A 27,431-nucleotide genomic window follows, 5' to 3' on the forward strand; every position below is an offset into this window, starting at 1 on the left:
GGGTATCATAAGGCTTAACAGAAACAGTGGATACGAGGCTCTTCACACAGTATCTGGCATATGGTATATAATTAACAAATGTTTCTAGTGCTCAGCACATAGCGGATGCTCAGTAAATATCAGTTGAAGAAATGAGCACGTTGATGAACAAACGAATGAATGGGCAGTCAGCCAGGTAAATACCTGTTTTATGTTACCAATATAGATTCCTCTCTTCTAAATTTAAACGTCTGCTTAAGAAATGGAATCAACTGTGCATGGTGGGATTCAGTAATGTTGGATAAAATAGATTTGCTCTCAGGGTCCCACAGGAGAGTTGGAAAGGACAGGCCAATTCCACATGCCCCCTGCTGGCAGAATTCGCACACGTCAGGTCTGCAGATGGAGGTCAGGGCTGAGCCCTCACCAGAGGGTCATCATTGAACAGATCCAATAACAATGAAAATAAGGTCACAGGTCCTGCCTGCACTGCCTCCTCGGGAGGGTGGCAGGTACAGTTTTGAGCCTGCCCTTCCTTCGTGCACATTCTCAGTCATCACTGTGTCCGCATGGTCTGCTTTGCACACACCCGCGTTACTCGTCTCAAGGCCTGACCTGGTCTCTACCCCCTTTACACTTCGAGACTTCCTCAGCACCTTGCTCCGATGAGCCTCTCCTCAGGACTAGCTCATCACTCTTTGTGGCATCGGGGTGAGGAAACTGAGGCATGGAACGACAGAGGCCCTCTCCCTGGACCCCAAGATGAAAAGCTCCTCAGGGCCCCCTCCCAAGCATCTTCCTTCTCTCAACCCTGTCCTCCCCCAACTAAGAAGGTGAGCAGAAAGGGGTTGGCAGGCAAACATCCTCGATGGCTCTCTGGCTGGTTTTGAAATATGACAGGCCCCAAAGCTCGGCTTTACCAGAAAACCTTTGCACCAGAAAAACTGGTCTAAAGTGAAGGCCCTGGTACTTAATGAATGCTTCCGGAATTCCAGACTCCTTCTATGGAAGGCTTCCTTAATCCATTTTATAGCAGTCTTTTTAAGTGGAAGGAAATAATTTTTCACTCACCTCCCTTCTTCCAACTACTGCTCAGCTTTGGGGACATACTTCAGTTCACTTTTAATATTCTGGATCTCTGAAAGATTGACCGCAGGTCCCAGAGGTTTCTTCGCTCCTGGCATTGGCTTCTTCTCCTCATCCGAGGTGGGAGGAACACCCTGAAGGGAAAGAAAAGAAAAAAGGGATCAGCTCACTGAAGAAGGCATTTGGTCTCTGTCAAAGTGTGATTCTAGCTGCGTCACTTCTTCCTGTGCTACTGAGACACCCCCAGAGCTTCCAGAAGATCTGAAGTTTGTAGACAAATATGGAATAAAGTTGGAAGAAGAAAACAAGTCATCTTCACATGACTTAGAAAACACAAGAGTAGTCAACGTCTGATAACTAACAAAAATTAGACTAGTTAGGACTTGTGTTTCCAAGAGAAGCACCTTACGAGAGCGAATTTAATTTGGCCTCTTACGATCCTAATATGCCTGAACAGCAGAGATTTGTAGAATGTTAGTGCACAGTTGGCTCTAACAGTGACTTAGTCCAGAAGCCTAAAATTCTTTTGTTTGGGGTGCACAGTAGCTGCCAGACTTTGTTCCAACATCTCCGGGAAGCATAAACAAACGGATATTGACATACGCAAAAACTTCTCGAATGTGGGTGGCGTGAGATGGAGCCACAGAGGAGGCCCAGTTCTCCCTCCCGGCTTTGGGAACTATTTTCTTTTTTTTTTTTTTTTTCAAGATTTTATTTATTTATTTGACAGAGAGAGAGAGACAGCGAGAGAGGGAACACAAGCAGGGGGGAGTGGGGGAGGGAGAAGCAGGCTTCACGCGAAGCAGGGAGCCCGATGCGGGGCTCGATCCCAGGACCCTGGGATCATGACCCGAGCCGAAGGCAGACGCTCAACGACTGAGCCACCCAGGCGCCCCTGGGAACGATTTTCAACTTCCTATTATCTAATGTTTTTATGCTGTTGCAGCTTTAGGGCAGGACCACATCCTATACTTTCTTTGAGGCTCCTCCGATGCCTGGTTCAGACGTGCGCACTTGTCCAATGCTGTTCAGCTGATTGATCCCAAGAATGTACCATAATGACAAATACACGCCTCTGTGTACATACGCCAACCAGACCCATTAACAGTGACTATAGACAGTAACAGTAACAGAGATCAGTTGCTGTGTGTGGAGCTTAGAACACCTAAGCCATTACTACAGAAGAAAACTGCCTATTAACTCTTTCCTCCTCTGCTAGAGGTGGGATACTCTGCAGCCCCAAAGGAAGGTGTTGGAGGAACATTTGGTCACCGTGGCAGCCACAAGAGCACGCCTCCCTGATCAGTTTTCTCCTGGGAGGGTAATTAAATGACCCCAGCTGCTTTGCTCTGCAACCCGTCCATCAGCACGCTGAGGTCACACTTCCCACAGCTGCTCCTGCCCAATGACTGAGTGTCACAGGATCCTAAGGCCGGCCCGTGCCTGGGAGACAAGAGACTCCTGGGGAGGAACTTGGGCTCGAGAATTTTCCTTAGAACTGCAGCGAGGCCTAAGAGGTTTCGCCCCGGCCCTCTGTCGCACTCTTCTTCACCCACATCACAGGTCTAACCACCCTCCCATTTTTCCTTAAAAGTGGTTTCGCCAATAAATATTTTGCACGTCTAAGCCTGTCGTTGTGTCGGCTTCTTGGAGGACCCAAACTAACAGTCGCAGTGTGGGACTGCCAGGGCTTCATCTGCTCGGCCAACAACTGAGTGAACCAGTACAGCTCCGGCGAAAAGGAGGAAGAAAACACATGTTTGGGCGCCTGGGTGGCTCAGTCGGTTAAGCGGCTGCCTTCAGCTCAGGTCATGATCCCAGGGTCCTGGGATTGAGCCCCGCATCCAGTTCCCTGCTCAGCGGAGAGCCTGCTTCTCCTTCTCCTTCTGCCTGCAGCTCTGCCTACTTGTGCTCTCTCTCTATCTCTCTGCCAAATAAATAAAATCTTTAAAAAAAAAAAAGAAAAGAAAGGAAAACACACATTTGCCTCTGGTTCAAGCCCTAAGGCCCATACTTGTTGCCGGCCTAACCAGGCAGCCTTGTGACTTGGGTATTAAAGCTAATGCTGGGCTTTGCCCCCATCTGGCTCCTATGTCTAGTTCTCAAACTGTCTAGAACCTAAAGGAGAAGGGAAGAAACTGTTCAAGATTCCCACCCTCTAACCAATTATTTGGTAGAGGGGTGTTTTTTATAGAATTGCCTGTTTGAGGGGTGAGGTGAAATATAAAATACTGAGGTGCTGTTCTTCTACTAAGGGCTAATGGTTTTTCCTATAGTCATTTTCTTTGAATCTTGGCGCAGCACTGATGAAAGAGCTAACGTGTCTCCCACACAAAATGATAAAGTAATTCAGTGTAGACTGTACCTGTTGTAAATATCTGGAAAATATTGTTTCCTTAGGCCAACGTACATACAGAGCGATAGGATCGGCTTCCTTTTATCATGCACACGCACTCATCATTTATAAATGCAGATTTAGAAGCAATCATTAAAACGATTAAACATCCACTTGGAGGACCAGGTATTCGAAAATGTTCTTTCCTAGGCTTTTGGAAAGAGGTTTAAAACAAGGCTATAAATTGGGTTTGTTTTAATATGTGTAGCAGTGAAATGAAAAATGTTTCCTCACTTAGGAATGTTCTCATGGTTGTTAGGTGGGTAGATCTTAATAAAGAAGCATGAAGAAGAAAAATGTTTCTAATTCCTTCTGTTAAGTTCCTGGGTACGTCACATTCACTGTGTTTGTAATATCAAAATGTGCTATTTTGGCACATTGAATGTGTAGAGCCAATGTGTGTTGCTACGCGTCTACGTGCAAAGACTCATTATGTGAACATACACGGATAGAGGATGATAATATTTAATATTAGGCCCTTTCAAGTTATTAAAACCTCAATACGCTGTGTTTTTTTTATAAGGTAAGACTTTTAGCAGTTGATTTGGCACAGTCACATATAATGGAAATTATAAGTGGATATTTTCAATCAGTAGACATGACATTGACTCAGGAAGGGGTTAATGGTGGGGCATTTCTTAAACGAATCTTCTCTCGTCTTTTAAAAAAATGGGAATCGGATTCCATTTCTTCTAAAATTTATTATAAGAATTATTAGAAATAAAGGCATGAGTAAGCAGGGCTCCAGATGGCCCCATTTGGCTAATACAGAGTACTTTTTTTTCTTCTGTACATACATATTTGAATTGAGAAGGGACATGGAAGACGTTCTTTGGTTGAAATAAAGAGAGCTGGAGAAAGGGCTTATCAGCCCCAGCACCTTTACCTGTTTCGGGAATGGCTGTTGTCAAGGGAAGCGTCCCCGTGGGGGGTAACAGAGTATTCGTAAAATTTGGCAAAATGGTGAACTGTTTTCCTGCTGTCTCACCTTCATGTCCCCCTTTTCTACTCGGCGCCCTGGTGAGTTTTCCCCTAACCACACCTCTGCGGGGTGATAGAGTCTGCTGTGCTCGTGCGCGCTCAGACACTGAGGACTTAGCAGTAACAGTACGCACTTACACTGCTAGCTGTTCCAAGTTACACGTGCCAACTCATGTAATCCTCACGCCAGCCCTATAAACCTGCTACTATTATCCCCGTTTTATAGCTGAGGAAACTGAGGCCCAAGGCAGGGAGGGAAGGAGTAAGAGACTTGCCCCTGGCCTCACAGCTAGGAAAGAGTGGGACCGGAATTAAATAGTGTGTCTGCATCTTGTGAAGGGACAAGATGGAGAGGGAAATAATCAACAGAAAGTCCCAACATGCTATTTTCTGGCTTCATAACGATGGAATTACGGTCAAAAGAGAGATTTGGGAGGCAGAGTGGAGGCTTGTCAATACCCTTCAAGTCACTTCAAGCAAGCAGCTGCCTTGTCTCATCCAAAAGGTGGGCCCTGCTTGTAAGGATTTGGCTGTAAGGCCTCTGTGTCGGGCACATGCCAAACTCTGGCTGGGCTGAGCAGACGGAGGGTGGGCTCCAGCTCTGTGAGCAGAACAAAGGGCTTACTGAGACCATAGGTGGGCTGGAGACCCAGCCAGTGCTCCCAGGCCTGGTCAGACGGCCACAGGCTGATCCTGGCTTCCTGCTGGAGTACATCCTCTTCAAGTATGAGATAGTGTCAGGATTGAGATGGGGGAGCTACTGGCTGTGATCGAGGTGGCCTGTTATGTTCAGGGATGGTATGTTATGATCTCCATTTTATACCGTGATTATCTTCACGCAAGGCTAGGCAACAAATACCAAAACTAGGTACGTAAGCAATTCCAGGTTTGCAAACTAGACAATTTTTTTGAAGTGTGGCTGTAGAATTTATTTTTATTTCAGATTCCATTTTCCCCTCCAAACTATGGAACAAAAGGTGGCAAACCCACAAAATCCTACTTAACGCACCTTGTAGCCAAGCCAGGCTGCCTAACTGCTCCCCTTGCAATGCTGTTTCCATGAGAAACTTACTCCAAGGTCCAACCTAGACCTTGAGTCATTAGATCCTACCCCTACCTAAGACCCCACGAGTCCCGAGAGCTCATTTCTGCTCAGACAGTAATGGAATACCACCCTCAGCTCCACCCTCCCAGCCCATGAGCCCCATGCAAAAGGTATAGCTCAGTTCAAGAAACACTCCTGGGGTCTCTGGGTCTCTGTGGCTACCTCACTCCCTCCATCCTGTGAAGAATATTGATTAGCCAGTTGTACATGTGACTTATCATAAAGTAGGTGTTCACAAACAGGGTATATCAGTTCTTGTCTATTTTAGAATGTGCTGGAACTGTCAGACAAGAGTGAGAGCAACGTGATTTCCCAACCCCCTAACTGGGACACTTATGAGGAGGAAAGTACCAGTTGTACAGAGAAGAACTGAGGGTCATCTGTACCACAGAGGGAAGATGAGATGCAAGCCTCCAAAACAACTGTTAACGTCCGTCAGTTTAGTGAGAAAACTGGGTCAAGCTACCTTTTGACCGACGGCCATGGTAGTGACACACACGGCTTAATTAATAATTACAGATAAATGGAGGTGTGGGAAGAATTTCCCTGTCCTCTCTTCAACCTCCCCATGCCTTCTTCTTACAACGCGCCAAGTAATAGGCCTCGGAGTCCTTCATGAAAATTGGATAATTAGATCAATTGATGAACAATCATTTACTGAACGCTTGCTAGGCTATGCCATGTCCGTTATATCGCTGACTCCTCTCAGCAACCCTCTGAAGAAAAGAGTGGATCGTATTTGGCAGACGTAGACTCAGAAATGCTTGACCAAAGTCCCAAAGGGAGGGCTCATGATCAGGAGTGAACTGGATAGCCAAGTATGTAGCGTCACAGTTTGAGATTATATACCAGAAACGCAGGGTAGTGCTGGGTCTTTTCAACTTGTGCATTCAAAATTTTTATTCATCAAAGGTGACTTAGTGGCAGAAATTCCAAAACTTGGTGGTGTCACTCAAATACTTCATCTCCTTCTTTGGAAAATTATCTTCCTATTGATAAGAGGCTGGAATTACTAACTTAGGACCATGTCAGTAATTATTTACAGGGAAGAAGAGGTTAGATGAGGGACAACCGAAGTTTTATTAGGAAACTTTGAAATGGTGATAGGTGTTCTTTGGGGGCAAATATCAAAAAGGTCACCTACAAAAGTTACAAGAAAAGAGTGCCTTTTTAAAAAGACGAAATACAATTGGCTATGCCCTGTGGCCTTGTTTAATTCCATTTTCCATGTCTTGTGCGAATGACATGGTCCAAAACTTGAATTTTTTTTTCCAGAACCGGACCTTCCAGGTTTCATCAGAAAAGTCACAGTTGGTGAAGGAATCCAGACATTTGGGGGGGGCACCCTTCTCTATTTAATGCACTTACTCATTTTAGCCTCCATTTCAGCCAAACGGGCATATGAATTTGGAAGAGGTAAAGGATTAGAGGGAGGAAAAGAAGACAGAAATTGATCGGCTCCTTTGCAAAGTCCTCTTTTCAAAGGAAATACCCAGAGATTGGGGCTTTTTGTTTGAATCCACAAGTAATTTAACATGCTTATTACCTGAGCTCCCACTGGGGTTTGTCACTCATCAGAAGTTGTACTAAAGACATCCTGCTCGGTTCAGTATAAGCTCCGAGGAAAACCTTACCGAGCTAGTGACTGTGGCCAGACCGAGAGCATTTGAGAGGCTATTCGCCCCCAACACACACACACACACACACTCTCACTCAGTCAACAAACTGCATGTTAAACTCAGCATCTTCAAGTAACTGTGGCAGGCGCTTAAAGAGCTGAAAGGAAGTGAGGAGCAGTGTGTTTCATGGCTAAGTGAGCAAGACAGTCAAAGAAATGTAGACACTATGTGGTGACTCCTTGCCCCACATCCATTCCTGCCTCCCTTGTCCTGGGGAGCCGACCCTCGCCTTGCCTTTGTCCCCGCTCTAGTCAGGAGTCTGGAGGGGAAAGACAGGGCTGAGCTCTGCCAGCTAAGTTTTCCTCACCTCCTCCGCTTCCGGAGTACACTCTTTTCTTCTGGGGGGTTGCCCAGCTCCCGGCCGAAAGGCTCCCATTGGGATGTTGATATTTGCCTAAAAGAAAAAAGGAGGGAAGATTGAGCTCGAAAAGGGTAGGAACTTGCAGTGACACTGGGAGACCGAATTCATTATGAGGAAAAACGCATCTGAAAAGCTTTTAACCTCAAGAAAATTGCCATAATGACAGGACAAAATATGCAAAGGAAAATTTGACATTTATTACAAATTTCTGGAACTCATCCTTAGGTCTGTGCGGTGATTTCACAATTCCTTGTTGGATAGAAGAATTTCAAGACAGTTTGTTCTGGATGCTGCCCTCCTGCGGTGCTTAATATTTTCCTCTCCCTCAGATGAGGAAGGAACACATAATGACAGGAAAGGAGGAGACAGCAAGCACAGAAGCCATCCCACACCTTAGTCCTCCTTCAGCTTACTTCAGACTCACCCTAGGAGGGCTGCGTTCACACCTCCTAAACCACCTCCTCCTTTCCATAATGTCCTATGACTGTGCCAGCACTTCCTGAGGTCTCTCCATAAACGACACTCCTCTACCTTCTCCCCAGCACACCACTATGTGGGTCAGTGCATAAGGAGAGTGCTGGAAAGTCAAGTTCATTGGTGTCACACTTCATAGATTCTTGTCTTTAATTAAGATAACATGTGGGGCGCCCGCTTGTGCTCTCTCACTCCCTCTCTCTCTCTGACAAATAAGTAAATAAAAATCTTTTTTAAAAAGCATGAATTCTTTAAAAAAAAAACAACTTTTTTTTAAGGGGTGCCTGGGTGGCTCAGTTGGTTAAGCATCTGACTCTTGATTTCGGCTCAGGTCATGATCTCAGGGTCGTGAGATCAAGCCGTGCATTGGGCTCTGTGCCGGTCGTGGAGCCTGCTTAAGATTCTCTCTCTCCCTCTGCCTCTCCCCCTCAATTGTGCTCGCTCTCTCTAAAAACAAAAACAAAACAAAAACTTTTTTTAAGGTAGAACACAATTTTTCTGCTTAAGATAAAGTGTTGCCTTATGAGCAATTGGATATGTGGACTTGAAAAATTGAAATTGCACTTTGCTGTTATGCATGAAAATGATGCCTGAGCAAAAGGGACAAAATATTTTACTACCTTATGATACAGTTTGGACAATTTTGGTGCCACATCAAACAAAATTATTAGGAACCGTAGTAAGGTCCGTTTGGAACTGCCTGATATGAGCTCTGTTGCCAGGGGAATGTTTAACTCAAGACACAGGAAATATCCAGGGTCCATGTTCAGGCAACATGGCAGATCTGTGTTCTCCCAAGAGCAGAAAGTGATGTTTTCCTCCTAGAGTCTTTCCAATTCCCTTTCCTACTAGAATAATGCTGATCCCACAGAAAGGAAACAGATCCAAAGTGTTCATGGAGGGTATCAAAAGAGGTACGTCACCATTCCTAGGGCCAACAAGCCAAGAGTTTTTTTCATCAGTGTGTACTCTATATGCCAAAATATATGTGCAGCACAATTTTTGACGGAAGTATGTTGGAAAGTCTAAGGCTGAGCCTTCTATGCTATTCCTCTGCTTAATGGAAATATCAGGTGGCCTAGAGTGGGAGGAGGGAGGGGCAGAAGGCAAGGGGGAAAATATGTCTTATACGGTGGCAAATATGGTAGCATACTTCATGAATTCCAAGATGTACCTCTTTTAATATCTCTGAAATCAAAATGTGTCTTACAACCAGTGGTTTCTTAAATTTTTAATTGGCACATGTGTTTTATTTTTTAGCAGGACATAACATAATGGTATTTTACAATTGGCAGTGTCTTAGGCTGGATGAAATATCATTAGGGTCCTGAAATAAGATCAAAGCCATGTAAATAAGACCCGCAGACAATTATCTATATTGAAGCAATAACTATCTCCATTGCTACAGTTTGATTGAAAAAGGGGGAAAGTAGATATAGGGACTTTGGGGAGAAGGTTAACTGGTTAAAAGTTTAATTGGATCATCACTACCCTGACCCATTTATTAAGCATCTACAGAGGGCATCTTCCTAATGGTGAGTTGAAGTTAATATACAGTTTCTGAAAGACTTGCCTACTAAACTAACCTATTTGATGAAGTGTGCATGCTCTGTAGTGGGTTATAGTTTTCAGTAAAGGAATACATAAGGTCATCCAGGATAATGTATTCGGTAAAGCACATGCTATGGGAACACCACCTTTTCTTGCTGAGTTCAATTTTAGCAATGCGTGTCGCCTCTCCACGGTTAAACGGGTGCCTTCTGCTAGGGCAAAGAGCCCAGGGCTAGGAGTTGTTACAGATTCTCTGTACTTGAAAAAATGACAGCTCTTCTGGGTCTCATCTTTCCCGCTTGTAATATGAATATTAGGCTTTGTCAGTGGTTTTCAAACCTTTCAGCTACGGAACCCTTCCTTTAAGTAAAGTATTGTGAGAACATCTAAAATGCAAACTAGGTGGAGATAGAGGTAGAGCTGCTCTGGCTAAGGTGGTAGGGAGTGCAGAACGACATCTGCTTCCCCCAAACCGTGGACCATGAGCAGTTCCTTCCAGTGAGGAGGGGGGTGCCCAATCTGACAACCATTGAAAGAGATCATCCTTAAGTGGATGAGTATTGACATGTATTTAAAATTTTCGTTCTTTGGCGCCTGGGTGGCTCAGTCGTTAATCGTCTGCCTCGGCTCAGGTCATGATCCCGGGGTCCTGGGATCGAGCCCCGCATCAGGCTCCCTGCTCCGCGGGAAGCCTGCTTCTCCCTCTCCCACTCCCCCTGCTTGTGTTCCCGCTCTCGCTGTGTCTCTCTCTGTCAAATAAATAAATAAAATCTTTGAAAATAAAATAAAATAAAATGTTCGTTCTTCCCATTGTTAGGTTGTCTGTAATTTACTTTTAACCAGCATAGACCGTATGATATTTTACATGTTCAGGTTGGTTTAAACTGCAGCTCTAGAGAATTCTACTGCTCTAAGTGAGAGTTTATCCTCGTAGGGTGGTGATGAGGTGGTAAAATATCACTAAGACCACATTCCCACGGTTGCTACTCCAAGTCCTTCTGTTAGCCATCTGTCCACTAACACCTGAGGTTTTGATGTCTAAAGAAATGTCAATAGGGGGAATAATAGCATGAGCATTAGAAATGGCTCTTGTTAAAGAAATTAGAGGAAGTTAGGGTATGTAGATTGGTTAAAATGTTTTGGAGACAATCCCTCCCCCCTGCTGAACAGAGTGTAAGAATCTGAGAGCCTATACATTGCATCTTCAGAGACCGAGCTCGAGGAGTGAGCCCTAAATGGGCCTGTCTCCAGCCACTGATAATGAGGATTTCCAGCTGGGTGCTGCCACCGAGGGGCACAGAATCTCCACCTGCCTCATGTGAGCCTGTTATGTGAGGTGACAGTCACTTGGAGACTTAAAGGCACAAGAGCCGAGGCTTCCTGGAGCTCACAGACAGACTGCATGGACGGTTTTGTGCTGGCTTACTAATGAATGTGTGTTTAATAAACGTCTGTACATGTGGCAGAGTTGGGTTTGAGACTGGCTTCCATCTTAACCCCATGCGAGGTTGGGGGTAGTAACTACTCCCCAGCCACCCACCACACACTCCTTTAGCCGCCCCCAAACCCCGATTCAGCCTAGGTCCTACAGCCTCACAACAAACTGCTGAAGAAAAAACTGAGCCTCAGAGAAGTTAGATGTCACACAAAGAGTTCGAGGAAAAGCCAAGATTCCAAATCAGAGCTGCCTGACCTTAGGGACAGACCTTTACACTCTATCAAGGCCTCTCCAAAGAGCTCTTTTTACTTGACCAAAGTGAGCTCTAACCACTCTAAAATGTTCTAAACTGCACAAAAATTACAGGCTTACACTTTGAGAGTGGCCTTGGAAAAGGGGCACACAAAATGGATAATTCCAAAATAGGTGTCAAAGAAAAGCCACATTGAAAAATGAGCCATTAACTCAGTGACTTGATGCTTTTTCATCTTTAAGGCATCACTCAAGAAACCAGGAACCTAAATGGGTTTTTGACAGCAAATATTGACAGGATCCAAAGCAGCCCAAGAATGCGTCAAATATCTAGTCATTAATGTACACCTGAAGGGAGTGGCAGAAGAGTGATTTGTAAATGATTAGAGATGTTTCATTAATATAATTGTAGGGTGGTGATATTTGAGTGACAAATTATAGACTAAATTATAGCCATAAGAAAAATTCCTTATAACTTGAATTTGATCGAAAAACATAGACCTTAGCTCTCTTTTTTATTCCACGGCCAGAGAATTGAGTCATACTGTTGTTTTTCACTGATTCACTCTGTTCGAATTCAAATAAAATATCTCAATGATTAATTTTTCCATCTGCAAATTGGGTATGGTATTCGCTATTCAAAATGGATTTCAAATATAAGGTACATTTTTATGAAAGAAAATGGAGTCAGTCCAGGTCATTGATGTTCGACTTTCTCTGTGTTGAGGTGACTCCCTATCATTGATGTGATTAGACTTTTTCTAGATTTGTTTATTGTACAAGGTTGGACTTCTTCCTTCTCTTTATAGACTCTGTATAAATGCAAACGAGGCAGGCTTTTGTTTTTTTCCTTTTATAACACATTCCCTTGCATTTCTTTTCCCTCCTTGAGTTTTATTCATCTTAGATATTTTTAAATATGCCTGGACGCAGCAAGCCCAGCGCATCGCTTTCCCAAGCTATACATAATTTGTACATCCTCGAAGTTGGGAATGGAAAAAAATCTACTAGATCATCTTTTGCCAGAACAGGATACAGTTCCCTGATAATGGACCTATCTGATGTGAAATGAATACTACACTTGATCTCACCAGGTGAAGAAAAGTAGAAAGAATTCCCTGTAAGTTAATTCCACTACTCCCTTAATTATTTGTATTGTTCTCCTGCTTGGCTCCAGGCTTTGAGCCCGAGGATTCTGGAAACAATATTCCCTCCCCAGCCACTCCTGTGTGACTTCCAATGGAGTGACATCTTCTCTCCCCAGTGGGTTGGATTCTGATAGCTGCCCACCACCGACTCCCTTCAATCCCTATCCACTTCGCTTTCCATAGCCAGTGTTCTCTTATCTCTCCCTCCCTGTCCTCCCTGTTGGCGCCCACTCTGTCTCTCCTTTCAGTGTTGAGGCTTTTGGAGTTTCCTCCCATTGCATATTTGTTTCAGATAACCCCCCCACACACACTGATTCTATCTTTAGTTTTCAAAGGTCTCCAGCCGCTCCAGCCAGAATCTATAGCCACCCCCACCATGCCATCCTCCCAGGCCACAGGCAGAGGAAACCCTACAGGGTTGCATTTTGCAGTACTTCTTTCTGCACTTTCCTATTCTTAGTGCCCTAGACCTTCTCTGAATGGAGCAGGAGATGACATTTTGAGATTTCTAGCATCTTCATAGAAGACTTTCAGAAAGAGCTGAAATAGCTGATTAGAAAATGAAATTCTTGGGCCACCTGGGTGGCTCAGATGGTTAAGCGTCTGCCTTCGGCTCAGGTCATGATCCCGGGGTCCTGGGATCGAGCCCCGCATTGGGCTCCTGGCTCAGCGGGGAGCCTGCTTCTCCCTCTCCCTCTGCCTCTCTCCCTGCTCATGCTTTCTCTCTCTCTCTCTCTGTATCTCTGTGTCTCAAATGAATAAATAAAATCTTGAAGAAAATGAGATTCTTATTTGATTTAGTAGCCTAAATTAAGAGAGACAGATGAACCTACCAACTAAAATACAGTCCAACCTATTTTAAAATACAGTTCTATATCACTAGAATGTAACTTCTTTGTCTTTAGGGATTCTTGAAATCTGGAAAGGATTCAGAACATACAAAACTTACCCTCTCGACACAACCTTGAGAAATTCCCACGCAGCCACTGTCCATCACCCATGGTGTTCCATACTGAAAGGTTTTCGTCTCTCTCTCTCTCTCTCTCTCTCTCTGTTCTCATCACTTTGTTTTTTTCAGTAATTTCCTGAATGACTCAACTGTAGTGTTGTCATCCAGGGAAAAGCAGATTTCAAGAATGCATTATGGCTATTAACATAATGTGTACAAATGATTGAGGGCAAGTCATATATCTGAGGTACTTGTAAAGGTCAGCCTCAAGAAATGACATATTTTGGCCAACACATAGACTACTTGCTTCATGTTACTAATATGGGGCCCTGGTCAGAGCAGCAAAGATTATCAGCTGGAGGTAGCACTGAACCCACTCTAGAGTCAGTCTGCCAACATTCAACTTCTGGCTACATGTTAAAGAAACCAGGGTTAGAAATGATAAACAATGTATTAGAGTGGTTTATATAAGAAAGAAGCTGTAGATCCATGATCAAAGAAAAGGCTTTGACTCTACATTAAAACAAGTGGCAAATGAAAGTTCATTTTTAATTTTTAAATTTAAATTATATGTTAAAGGAAGGTATGTATCATAATGTTATTTTTAGCTTTAACCAATGTATTTGGTTACTGGCCAGACATGGGTAGTGATAGTTTATTCCTTCATACCAAGGATCGTCATGGACCTGGAATCCTTTTTAAACTAGAAACCCCAGTCAGGAAGCACTTATAGTCTCTGACACCTGTCTGTAAAGACTTTGGTCAGGCTGTTTTCTTCTTCCATGGAGCCTTTATGCCCTGGGCAATGGGAAGTGGAAGAGCAATGATAATGGGTGGGGAAGGGAAAGAAATATTAAAGCTTGGGGCTTCACGATATTCTGTTCTGCACATGGATTGGGTGGCAACGGACAAGTTCCCATAAGAGGCCACAAACTAACGATGCAGGGTTCATGTAATCATTCCTTTAAAATGTATAATAAGAGTTAGGTTTACTTTCACAAGCAGCTTGGTTAAGTGAATTAAGCAGAGAGGTGGTAATTCAGTGGCCATGGCTGTTTGTATTTTGAGACCATGCTTGTCACCAAGTCTCTTTACTTTGTACTTTTCGCTCCCAGCCAACTTACGTTTAAGATGACTTTATTTTTTTTAAAGATTTTATTTATTAATTTGACAGAGAGAGACACAGCGAGAGAGGGAACACAACCAGGGGGAGTGGGAGAGGGAGAAGCAGGCTTCCTGCTGAGCAGGGAGCCCGATGTGGGGCTCGAACCCAGGACCCTGAGATCATGACCTGAGCCGAAGGCAGACACTTAACGACTGAGCCACCCAGGCGCCCTTAAGATGACTTTAATCAGGGTGGGCTATTAGCTTCTTCCCTAAAATGCTGACACTCTTTCTGAATGTCACTTGAGCTCTTTAAAAGGGAGGACCCGGCTTCGTATTTATGATTACCCTAGTTAGATGGTCCCACCCACTCCTCCATCCTCACTCTCCATGCCAGGGTGGGGATGGTAAGTAATGAGACTAGAGAATGTTGTAGAGTGGTTCCACACATGGGCTTTGGGATCAGACAACTTGATCTCGGGTCCTGACTCACAAGCTGTGTGATCCTGGGCGAGTTGTTTCACTTCTCTAAACCTTTCATTATAATTCATGGAGATCTCATTGCACTGTGCCAAGTACATAGTAAACCCTGAAGAAATTGTGACTATTATTATAATCCTAATAATAAACCTTAGAAGTTATTCTCAGGAAGTTCATAGATTATTAGAAGCTACACAGAGGCTTGGAGGCCATATAATGTAACACCTTCCTTTGCAGATCATGGAGACGGGGGGGTGAAGTCACAGAGCAGGGCTAAGACTAGGGTACAGGACTCTTTTCCATTCAACCATGAAGCTCACGGATCTCATGAGGGAGGACAAATAATACTCAGCTCACTTTGGTCAACGGCAGAGAGAAAAGCCAGTGATGACCCAGAGAACACTGGCTCTGGGTGAGCTGAGGCCCTAGGGAGGTCCATGGTGGTTTCCAAAGGGGGTGTGTTCAGGAGGAAGGGGAAGGACGGGCAGGTGCTGCCGGTGACCAGTGTCACTTGGTCTCATTAGAAAGACTTGCCGAGCAGATCACCGAAGGGACTGGATTTCCCAGCAGCTCTAGCTTTCCCCACCTGTCATGTCAAATGTTTTCATCGGAAGGGATCAGCCCCACTATGCTGAGTGCGCTGATGTTACCTTGGTTGCAACTCCATCCCCATCAACAGTGGGGTGTAACAAGCAGCCTGGAGAGGACAGAATGAGGGCCAGTAAACTATGGCCCATGGACCAAATCCAACCGGCCACCTGTTTTTATAAATAAAGTGGCATTGGCACACAGCCACCCTCATTCATTTATGCATTGCCTATGTCTGCTTTTGTGCTCTAATGGCAGAGTTGGGTAGTTAGAACAGAGACCCAATGATGTGCAAATCCTAAAATATTCACAATCTTGCCCTTTATAGAAAAGATTTGCCGACATCTGGTATACAGCCTTATAGCTGCTTTGGGAGACAAAGGCCCTGTCCAGGCAAAGGAAGGATCAATTGATTCCATCAGGATATTTTTATGTCCCGGGCATAAATGTGATTTCATTAGTACAACTGAAAAGAAACATCGACTTAGATAGAATTCCCTTATAATTCAAAGGCCACCTTTTCCATGTGGGTATGAAAGACAGCTGTCCAAGCCCTCCCAGGGCAGTTCTGGCCTCCCTGTTAATCTGGGGCATGGCGGGGATGGAACCAGTTGAAGAGAAACCAAGGCCATTTCATGCTTTACTTGGGCAGTTAGAAGAGTCATCTCTTAAGGAACTGTGTGCTATAAACCAGGCACTTGCCATTCATTAGTTTATTCATTATAACAATCCTTTCAAGTAGTATGATTGTCCCCGTTTTACAGAAGGGTAAACTAAGGGTGAATGAAGGTCCCAGAGTGAGTGAGTGCCAGGCAGAGATTTGTAACCATTTGGCTCCATGTTGTCTGATGCACATAGGCGCAGTAGTTCAACTATCTAAATGCCTGACTGTTTTAAGTATAGCTGACAGTGGCTTAAGTTTGCTCAATCCAGACAAAATAGAGATCGAAGTCATTATTTTCTAGAAGTTTCACTGCAAAATACTATGCTGCCAAATACTCATTTGAAAGTTCCTGTATGTTTTGAAAACTCTGCCTACATCCCACTTTCTTAAAAATATACAAAGCCATTAGGAAGTTATGGACTCTGAGAAATCCTGCAGTAAAAATCCTATTCAACTTTGCTGAATTTAGTGTTTCCCAAACACTTTATCATGGAACCCTTTAATTAACAAATGACATCCCATAAAACTAGTATTCCAAGAGACACACCTTGGGAACTGTTGAACTAGATGATGGTGTAGATGGTGATATGGTGATGATGATGATGATGATGATGACTGATGACTGATGATAACAGCTAATATTTATTAAGCAATTATAACCAGCCAGGCACTGGCCTAAGCATTCACATGTATTAATTCATTTAACTCTCACAGCAACCCTATGAGACCAGTACTGTTATTAAATCCCCCACTCGATAGATGAGAAAACCAAGGCACAAAGAACATAAACAACTTGCCCAAAGTCACACAGCTAGTAAGGCCTGGAGACAACAAGCTCCTCAAACAGAGGGATCAGGTATCAATTCATCTTTGCATGGCCTGCACTTTCCACAGTGCCTGTCACAAAGACCCAGGAAATGACAGTTGAACTGCATTGGAAATAAGATCCTAATAAAAAGGAGAAGAAGGGGCGCCTGGGTGGCTCATTCGTTAAGCATCTGTCTTCGGCTCAGGTCATGATCCTGGGGTCCTGGGATCAAGCCCCACATCATGCTCTCTGCTCCGCGGGAGGCCTGCTTCTCCCTCCCCCACTCTCCCTGCTTGTGTTCCCTCTCTCTCTGTGTCTCTCTCTGTCAAATAAATGAATAAAATCTTTTAAAAAAATAAAATAAAAAGGAGAAGCAACTAGAACATGTTGAATAGAACATTTAACATCTCTAAGTGGTATTTACACAATGAGGGCACTCCTCATCATTTGGGGTTTCTATTTGTTCCAGACATGACTGTACCCTAGATAATGTTACTACTATAAACCATTTCTACAGTGTAACCATTTTCAAATTTTATTTAATAGACCCTACTTTAGGTTAATGAAGAGATGATAGAAAAATATCAGATAGTATAGATCCTATTTAGCCATGAGAAATAATATTTCATTTGAAGGTGCATTAAATTAGGCATAAAATATATTGAAAGAGGCAAAACCACATCCATAAGGAAGCACTCTATTGCCTTTGTTGGTAGAGTGGATGGAATTTTTTAAATGCAGTAAAACAACACTTACTGAGAAGAGTCCATAGCAGCTTTTTAAATATTACAGACCTAAAAATATATCAAGGTCAGAATTAGTAGATAAAATACTGGTGAATTTTCAGTGTAGATTTGAGGGAAGCCAGAAAGCACTAAGGAAGAAAAATCAACACACTTTCAGCTTTAAAAGGAAGAGAAGCAAAGACAGACTGAGAGAAGACTATGTTTTTGTGTCCTGCAAAATAAAAAGGAAATTTTATGTTTAGCACCTTGGGAGCTTCAAATGCAGTGATTAAATGGTATTATTTCTCATCACGTTAACAAAGAACATTCCTGAATGATAATTACTATGATAATAGTTGACCCTTAATGAGGGCTTACTGTGCTGTTTTAAGCAACTTGTATGTGTAGCTCTAGGACGTGAGCACTGTTATCATCCCCATTTTACAGATGTAGAAAGAGAAGCAGAGAGATAAAGTAGTTTTCCCGTGATTCCACACCTGTATGGATTAAGGATTCAAACTCCAGTAAAGAAGGTTCAAAGGCTCAAGGATGCCCACAGGTCTGGGAGGCAAAATAAATTCCACTACCAATGTCAAGGTATGTCAAAGACTCATTAGGTAGACACAAAAGGGCCAAACATGGCAATGCGGAGTTGGATCCTTGCCAATAGGCTCTTCCTTGGTAGTTCATTCTATGACAAGTTTCCAGGGGTTGTAATACATCTTGCCACTTAAGAAGCCCATCCACTTAAGACTGTGCATTAGTCTTGACAGGTTAAAGATCTGTCCCTCCACCCACCTCTACCACTGGCGTGTGCTAGGATTTCTAACCCCACAACCTGGCCACATGCACGCCCTTCCAAAATACGGTCAATCACTTATGTTTATGCTGTGATGGTGTATCAGACCCCAAATATTCAGGAACTGTGCCACACGTCCTGCGGTATTCAGAAAAGTCCAGGAAAAAAAAAAGTTTAAACGTTCCTTTAGAGGTAGCATGGATGACTCTAGGTCAATGCAAGAGAAAGATGGAATGTTACAATAAAGGATCATGCCCGGCATCACAGTGTGGGGGCCATTTGAGAATTAAGCACAAAAACCTTAAGAGAATAACAAGTATGGAGTAAAAACAAATACTGGAAGTTATTTTCATAATTGTATTTGTGTTCCAAAATGCCTGTGTCCCCCTCCCCTTTTTTGGGGTGACTCTTAAGTCAGTTGAAGCAACCGAAGAATTTGTTTGCTGGGAAGGCATGAGGAGATATAACAGCACCCAGACTTTACACGATGCATACCCAAGCCTTAGAAAGGACGCTTGACAAGAAATGATATGTTCTAAACAGATGAGTCAACAAATTCAGTTAGATATAAAAATGGGAAGTGAATTTTTCAATTCGTATCAATGAGCCTATCAAAAACATGTACATCGGGGCGCCTGGGAGGTTCAGTCAGTTAAGCGGCTGCCTTCAGCTCAGGTCATGATCCCGGGGTGCTGGGATCGAGCCCCACATCGGGCTCCCTGCTCCGCAGGAAGCCTGCTTCTCCCTCTCCCACTCCCCCTGCTTGTGTTCCCTCTCTCGCTCTCTCTCTCTCTGTGAAATAAATAAAATCCTAAAATATATATATATATATATATATATGTATGTGTGTGTATATATATATATGTATGTATGTATATATATATACATCGAAAAACATATCCAAAAACTAAACACTGCATTTTTGTAGACGACCAATTAAGATTGTCTCACAATTCAGCACAGTTGAACACTAGCTTCTCCCTCCTCAGTCCTACCTTCCCAACCTCAGATCCTGTCTCATTTGTGCCCTAGGGGTCAGTCTTTTCTTGAAGTGAATTACCAAGTTAGGGGTGAACAATCGCAAAAGGTCTGATTTATTAAAGCAAACAAGCGAGGAGTCGCAGAGCTGATGTTAAAACGCAAATACACCTACTTACCTGGATGGCTCTGACATTGGAAACCGGCTGTTTTGACATATTCACGGGGTCTTATCCCTAAAAAAACAAGTGAGAAACTGTTAGAGGTGGCGGCATTCAGATTCTCCGGCTTGATAAATTAGAACTTAACTCATGATTCAACTGGGCAGTCACCCCTTTCAGTGGCCCTATATTCTTTCAGTCTCAGTTTCTGAAGTTACTTAGAGACTCTCCTTCCCAATGCCTCGGGGAGAGGGAACACTAGAGCGCCCGGATAAATCATTCAGGAGGAGAAATGCTGAGATGCCTCGCCCCTGATCGAATGATAGGCAATCAGAAACTTGAAAGGCCCTATCATCCCCTTCCCTGCCCTCCTGCCCCCACTGCCGAGAGCAGCAAAGCAAAGGGGTTGTGGGAATAAAACACCTTTGTCTGGGGCCTCGGAAGCTCTCCGCTTGAAACTGAACGAGCTGTTGCCAGGGCTGTGTGTCAGCCCATTGGGAGCTCCTCCTCTCCATTGAGCACCCAAAGAGAAAGGGCCTGGACTACGTCCGCACTACTGCGCCGCCCTCTGCCCGCCGCGCACGCACGCGTCTGTTCCACCCGGGGTCCTGGGAGACGCTGTGAGCCCCGGGCCACCATCTCCCCACTCTGGGTGTCCGCGGCCGGGGCTCTGTAAACACAGGCAGCCGCAAGCTTCGCCCGGCCGCTTTGCTTTTAACGGAAGAGACTCACAAGGCAAATAAGGATTTACACGACCATGTCATTTCCCCAAGATATAGCAGTGCTTCCTTCCCAAAGGACTTGTGCTTCCTCTCAGGTGGGGAGACCTGACTTACAGGTGACTAGTGGCCAAGGTTTGCTGGTGGGAGGGGCACGGGGGACAGCCCGGCTTGGGCCTGTTCTCACACCTCTAAGTATTGTCATAGCTGGGTCTATGACATGTTGACAGGCCCAACGGAAAAAGTTAAAAAATTCAGGGAATGGAAAACATGCTGACACGTTTTGGATTTAAACCCAAACCATACAATGGGTTGACTGACTTTCCTCTACTGCCTGGTGTAAATGCATGTGCTAACCTGTGAGCAAATGAACACAGGCAACAGGGTGGGCGTTTGCGACCCGTCCCGCGTCACGTGGCCGGTGTCACTCAACATTTCTAGGCCCTTTTCCTCTCCCTTAAATTTTACCTGATTCTTAGGCTGTGGTGAGAATCAAAATGACATAATGTTCCCAAAACTGCCTCGGGAACTCTAGAGCATGATGCAAATATTGATGGTTTCATCGCCATTGTCCACAGCTCATGACTTTTCAGTAATTTACTGACCTACAGCTTCAAGTACAGAGTAAGAATTGAGGTAGTCACAACGCCCCTCACCACTTGTACATATAAAAGATCTGAGAACTCTGAAGAACATTGTTTTTGAGATCTTCAAAGTCGTAGGCCCTGTTATATGAAGTTAAACAATTACATAATTTTTAAAAATCTCTAGTATATCCAAATGTAAGTCTTTGGAGTCACATTCATGAAAACAATGAGTTTTTTTCTTTTTTTAAGTTTCACCTGCATGTTTTGGTAGTAGATAGATATAGATAGCCTCCAACCAGAAGGGTCTAGGTAGAATTATTCTTGCTTTGGTTAAAAAGTTAAAAAGCAACAACAAATTGAACAATGAGGACTGCATTTTTCTCTATGATATGTTTCAAATAGATTTGTATCTTCCGCGCAGTGTCAAAGAGTCAATGAAGGCTTTTTAATTTTCGGATCTAGGATACACAGTTCAATATCAAAAGGAAAAGTTTGGTAGTTTAATTTTTAATGTTTCTATTCCTCAAAAGCTGTTAGAAGTCATGCAAAGCAACAATTCTCACAGGACTTGAAACATCTCAGCATATAGTTTTCTCTCTGCATGGACAGCTACAGTTTAACCAAGATCACTTGGGAGCTTACAGAAAGTTACTGCACATCGATTTGAAACACAGGAAGTAGGAAATTTCTTTTGTTATTACAATAGCATGTTGAAATGTAAAAAAGAAATCAGGCATTGAATGATTGTGTTATTTATATTGCATTGATTTTTTTTTTTAATTAGGCTGATTTTGTTTTTTCACTACACTATTGGATCGCTTTGTTTTTTGTGGACCTCTGAGCCTAAAGGATAGATAGACCTTGGGCCTCGTCTCCGGTATGGCCTTGGTATATCTCATTTGCATATGAATTCCTTCTGAACATATATGTCAATCTGCGATAGAGACATCTTTCGAAAGTTGGTCAGATCCCAGCTCTCATTCCTTGCAAACAGGCTATATAACATTTGTGTAAATCCGTCCTGCAGCAGTTCCCACTGTCCTCATTATTCGCAGAGAAATCAGGGCAAAGCACACTGATGAATAAAAATAGACAGTGTTCCCTGGCTGTTTCCCTGGCCATGCATTCACCTCCGTTAGGGATGCAGTATAGAATGCACCTGCTTTCTTTATCTGCGTGCCTCGTCCCACAACCAAAAAACACAGCTATGTCTTAGAGGCACAACTCTACTCACAGCTGACCACAGCTCTTCATCCAAAGAGGTACCGTTTAAAGTACTCTATTACTGTGTCTCCTGGTTCGGGCTAAAATTTGGAAACGTGGAAAGTTCGACAAGACATATATTGACTTTTACAAAGCCTATACTATAAAGGAAATGTTTGCCAGCTTAGCACAGTTGTGTTGGGTTTTCCTGGAAGATCTGCAAGTCAGTGGGGAACTTTAATGGGGTCTGTATGCTGAGTCATATACAATATATCTCTGCTGGTTTTTTGATTGAGCAACACCTAAAATCTGACTTCTAAGTAAGACTCTTTCCCTTACTAAAAATTTGTCAACATTAATATCACTAATTTAATAAGAAGGGATTCAGAGTAAAATAAATCAATATTTGGATAGAAGGGGCTTTGTTTGTTCTTTTTAAAGGTCTATTAGATGGCTAAAGCTCACTCTCAAAGGGAATTATCTTCTGTCCTGAAGCTAAAAATAATTCCTGAGAAGGGTGTAGAAAGATGTTCAGCTGTCTGAACTGACTAACTCCTTATTCACTTTGCCTGAAATATGCCGAGAGGCAAGAGGCACTCATCGTTGCCGGGTCTCAGAACCCGGTGTCCACACAGAGAAAGACAGGTACTGCCCTCCACCCTGCTGGGTACAGGGAACGCCGTGACCAAAGCAGGGCTTTCAAAAAGATGGTTTTGTGATGTTAATCGATCTGTACGTTGATGGAACTTTATCATTGAAGCCAAGCCTGGCGCTGAGGGAGAGGGGAGAAGCACTTTAAACTTGTACTGGGTAACAATAATTTGCATTTAGGTAAATCAGAGAGCTAGCATGATAGCCTTCCTCTGCTGCACTTTCTCCTGATTATTTCTAGGCTTCCAGCCCGAATCGGTCTGCAGCTGACTGACTGTAACCCTGGCCATAAGAATGAAAATGACATAGATACATTCATCCTCTGTGGACTGTGGAAATTTTCTTAATGTCACGATCAATGAAAAGTACTTTTAGTTCAATATTCTTTCAAACAGCCCCCCCAAACACACACAATTTCTAAAAACAGAATCAGCAACACCACCAATGAATAGTGAATTTACAAGGAAGCTATATCCACTAGTTACAAGCCTACAAAGTTATAAGTAGTCACTTCAAGTTAGGTATCAAGGAAATTTCCTTCAGAAAGCCCAGTTGCCCGAGCTGGGTCCTCCTGCTTACCTGCTCTATGTATTTGTTTACTGCTTAAGGAAAGTCCCAGGCAGCCAGGTGCAAGAATACAAGGCTCCTCAGAAGGTGGAAGGGGCGCCCGGTGTCCTCTGAGCTGTGATCTCAATTCCGATGCTTTGCATGTGGCTGAAATAGCTCAAGTGCTCGGTGCCTCACTCGGTACTGAGAGCTGCTCCCTGCTCGGGGCTGGAGGGAAACTCGGTGTACGGCTAAGTGTTAAAAGAGAATTCCTGTCATAGCTCACAGTTGTTCTTCCTAAATATAGAGTTTGATACAAGCCATATACTGGCTGCCTCCGAAAGGCTTGACCGTGCTGAAAGCAGGGCTCAAATGTCAGCCGGAAGGTGGCTACGGAATCTTCCTGCCCTCCTAATCTTCCAGAAGATGCTGGCTGCGCTTTCTCACATGTTCTGAGGGGGCACAGTGAAGTTTGAAAAGTAGGAAAAGTTTCTATCTTTAGCGTTATTACCTGGAGGCCAGAAGACGAGGAGCATTGGATAAAAACTAGACAGAAGCAGCATGGCCCCAACCTTCTTAGCAGGGGCACCGCCATCAAGCACCTTTTGAGTCCTAGCTTGGTCACTTAGGAGCTGTTAAAATTCTTTCATGATCAGCAGTCAATAAACGCTCACCAAATGATGATAATTATAATATTACGTTGAACTGTAAGACATCACCCTTTTTGTGGGTCATACATGGTCCCAGATCATTCCACTCAAACGTGGTGCCAGGGCCGAGTCCTTGCTGTCTCCGCTCTTCTGCCTCCTACTGGTGACAATGACTTGGGCCACAGAGCGCAGGAGACCACGGCACAAAACCAAACAAAGAGGAAATACCTATTTTAAGTGTGACAGGGGCCAGGACCAGGTATGAGGCAGAACACTTTTTCAACAAGAACACGGCCAAATACTGAGGCACATTATCTTTGTTTTGGGTTGGTTTTTGGGTTTTGGCGGTTGAGGAGGGTTGTTTTTTTTCTTTTTCCTGTGCTCATCATTTTTAACACTGCTTTTATTAATCGATTAATTTACTTGGCTTCTTCAGTCTCTGAAACTACCTTTACACAGTTCCCTTCAGTAGAAGGATCAAACAGAGTGAGCACACTTCTAATTCACCCACTGGATGAAGGTGACTCCATATCTGAGTCCCCCACAGTGTAGTCAGCCACTGAACCACCACTAGCAACCGTCTCCCTCCCAGTCCCCTCGCTCCATGAAGAAAAGAAGTTCGGTTCATAGGAGCCCCTGAAGTCATGTTCCTGTTCCGTGCAGCTGAATGCGTTCCAAACAGAAGCAACCAGCTTGTTTTCAGGTTGGTAAAAAGAAAACCAACTTTCTGTAATTAGGAGGTCTGCAGATAATTGTGGTTCATCTCAGTTTGGAGCTCACCATTCTGTTCTATTCATGTGCTGCTTAAAAGAACCTTTAAAGTTCCTGGGGCACCTGGGTGGCACAGTCAGTTGAGCATCTGACTCTTGGTTTTGGCTTGCGTCGTGATCTCAGGGCCATGAGATCGGGCCCTGTGTCCAGCTCCACGCTGAGCACAGTCCACTTGAGGTTCTCTCTCCCTCTCCCTCTGCCCCTCCCACTCGTTTTCTTTCTCTCTCTCTCTCTCTAAAATAGATAAATAAATCTTTTTCCAAAAAAAGAATCTTTAAAGTCCAGTTTAAACATCACGCTTTGCGATGATCTGGCACCAGAAGTGAGTTATTTTTCACTGGAGAAGAGACCGTAGTGAGCACCTTCCCATTTCCCCAGCTGTTTGGCTACTCTTACGTGTTCGGAGTACTTCAGCAGACAGTAGGTGGCATCACTCCATGGACAGAAAACAACAATGAGCCATTCTTGACTCCTTGCCCTGCAGTCAGCGCATAAATTCTGCCACAGTCCTTTTGCCTTCCGTGCCCCCTCAGTAGCCAGTGGTGTCATACATGTCAAGGAAAGTGCAATGCCTTGTACCCCGGGCTGGCCCGACGTGGGTGTGGCTGCCTCTGGGGGAAGAACTGAGGTGAGCGGCATTATCGGGACTCCTTTGGTCGTAAGAGACAGAAATGCAGAGAGAACCAGTTTAAGCCAAGAGGGGGTGTGGCAGACACTGTCGATGCCTTTCTCAATATCACCTCTGCCCACCTGAGTTTTCCTGCAGCTGTAGACAGTTCCCAGTACACTGTCAGCCTCACACTTCAAAAGCCTGAGTCTCTCGGCCTCTCTGCACTGGGGCTCTCTCCATCTCCGAGACAGGTTGCCTGGGTGTGCTGCAGGCATGACCCATAATTGCCAGGGAGCAGACACCCTAGGGACCAACCTCAAGCAATGGGGATAGTGGGAAATACCCCGCCTCCTGTCCTCCCGATCCCTCGGCGTGGTCTACAGTTTCCCAGGGGTCTCCAGCAGAATTGAGCTCCGGTGGCTCACAGCAGGAACCTGCTCACTAATATACCCTTTTAGCTTTCTCTTTTCCCTTTCTCACATCCCCACTCCCTCACTTGTGTTCTCTAGGATCATGACCCAAATACACTGCCTGCAACCAAGCCCTTGTCTCCATGTCTGGCTTTGAGACAATGCAAACCAAGACAGAGAGGTTCATTGGGAAAGTTTCATATTGCGGCAGGGGTGGAGGTGACCCTTAGAGATAACCAGAACCGAGAACTCAGACCTCCCTAGAGAGTGCCAAATCTATTTCTCCAACTCCAGTTTTTAAAATCCCAGGGTTCTGATTGCCCCCAGCCTGAGTCAATCACCCAACTCCTGGCCAGGGGCAAGGTCACCTAGCATAGAGGAGGCCCCTGGGGTTCACATCTATGGATAAGGTTCTTCCAGAGAGGGGAATAGCTGTGAGCTGAACATCCCCCCAGCTGGGGTCTCCCAGAAGCACCAAGAAGCCAAATGCTTGTCCTTGACCTCCTGCCACAACCCCTTGCCATTTCCACTCCCGTTGTCATTTCATCAGTGTAAGGCCCCTACACAACAGAAGAAGCCCCAGGCACACACCAGCACATAACTGGATTGGTGAGTGACAATTAACTGGGACCAAGGGGATGGGCACAGCGTGAGTCCATTTCTCACTGGGAGAAGCAACTGGAAGGAGAGGGAAAAAGAAACAGTGTTTAAGTATGGGAAACAGTGCTGGGCACTGAGCGGACAGCTTGAGACCTTTGGGAATATTTCAGTGGAGGTCACCGAAGAGGGGCAGGGTGAGGGATTGCTGGCAAAAACAGAATTCACCTAAGTAATTCCTGCCTGCATGCCTTTATCCCTTGTCCACTACAGTCCAGCAGCAGGAGGATCTCTAACACCTTCTGTCCGTATAGCCCTTGTTGAGCTGCAAAGCACTTTCATTTGTATTATTTTACTGAGTCCTCCCAGCAGCTCCACGGGTTAAGTGGTATTATTCCAATTGTACAGGTCAATAAGTCCAGGTTCAGAGTGTTAAAGCAGGGCCAGTTACCCCCAGGTTTCAACTCTCATATTCAGTGCTCTCTCCTGTTCTACCACAATGACTTCAAGGAAACACACTCCCATGCACAGCCCCACATAAGCACTATACACACGGTATCGGTTAGGATGCATTGGCTGCAAGTAATGGAATACCTGAGTAGCAGTGATTCAATCAGTAAAGTCATTTAGTCATCTCACTAGCCTAGAAACCTGGAGGGAGGTAGTTCCAGATTGGTTCAAAAATTGTATAAAGTCAAAAAGCCCCAGGCAATTTCTAGTTCTTTACTCTGCCACTCTCAACAAGTCAGTTTTTCATCCTCATGCTTCTTACTTCCTGTTCCCAAGATGGCTGCCACAGCTCCGAGAATCAGGATCTTGCACTAGCATTCAAACGAGAAGGAACAGCAGGGATGGTGGGGAAAGGGGCTTTCCTCCTCTCAGGGAAGAACCTCTCCCAGAAGCCCCAGCAGACTCCCCCTTACATTTCGTTAGCTGGAACTAGATCTCATGGTTGCACAGGAGAAATGAGAAAATCTTCATT

The 27,431-nt window shown here is 44.3% G+C and overlaps 1 protein-coding gene across 2 annotated transcripts in view; it reads right to left on the reverse strand.

Moving 5' to 3' along the window:
- SMPX (small muscle protein X-linked) overlaps positions 1-23,650 on the reverse strand; it is a 53,464-nt gene extending 29,814 nt beyond the window's left edge. Inside the window, exons 1-4 of one of the 2 annotated variants that reach the window (XM_032389665.1) lie at positions 23,445-23,650; positions 19,724-19,780; positions 7,533-7,619; positions 1,051-1,199 (exon numbers count right to left, since the gene is read on the reverse strand). In XM_032389665.1, coding sequence (XP_032245556.1) covers positions 1,065-1,199; positions 7,533-7,619; positions 19,724-19,762 — 261 coding nt within the window. In that variant the 5' untranslated portion in view covers positions 19,763-19,780; positions 23,445-23,650 and the 3' untranslated portion in view covers positions 1,051-1,064. Of the gene's footprint in view, positions 1-1,050; positions 1,200-7,532; positions 7,620-13,398; positions 13,470-19,723; positions 19,781-23,444 lie in introns of those variants that run through there. The other variant, XM_032389664.1, reaches the window with a different exon arrangement.
- Between the last annotated feature and the right edge of the window lie 3,781 nt (positions 23,651-27,431).

Source organism: Phoca vitulina, unplaced genomic scaffold (assembly GCF_004348235.1).
Source record: "Phoca vitulina isolate PV1807 unplaced genomic scaffold, GSC_HSeal_1.0 scaffold55, whole genome shotgun sequence".
Classification (NCBI taxonomy): Eukaryota; Metazoa; Chordata; class Mammalia; order Carnivora; family Phocidae; genus Phoca; species Phoca vitulina.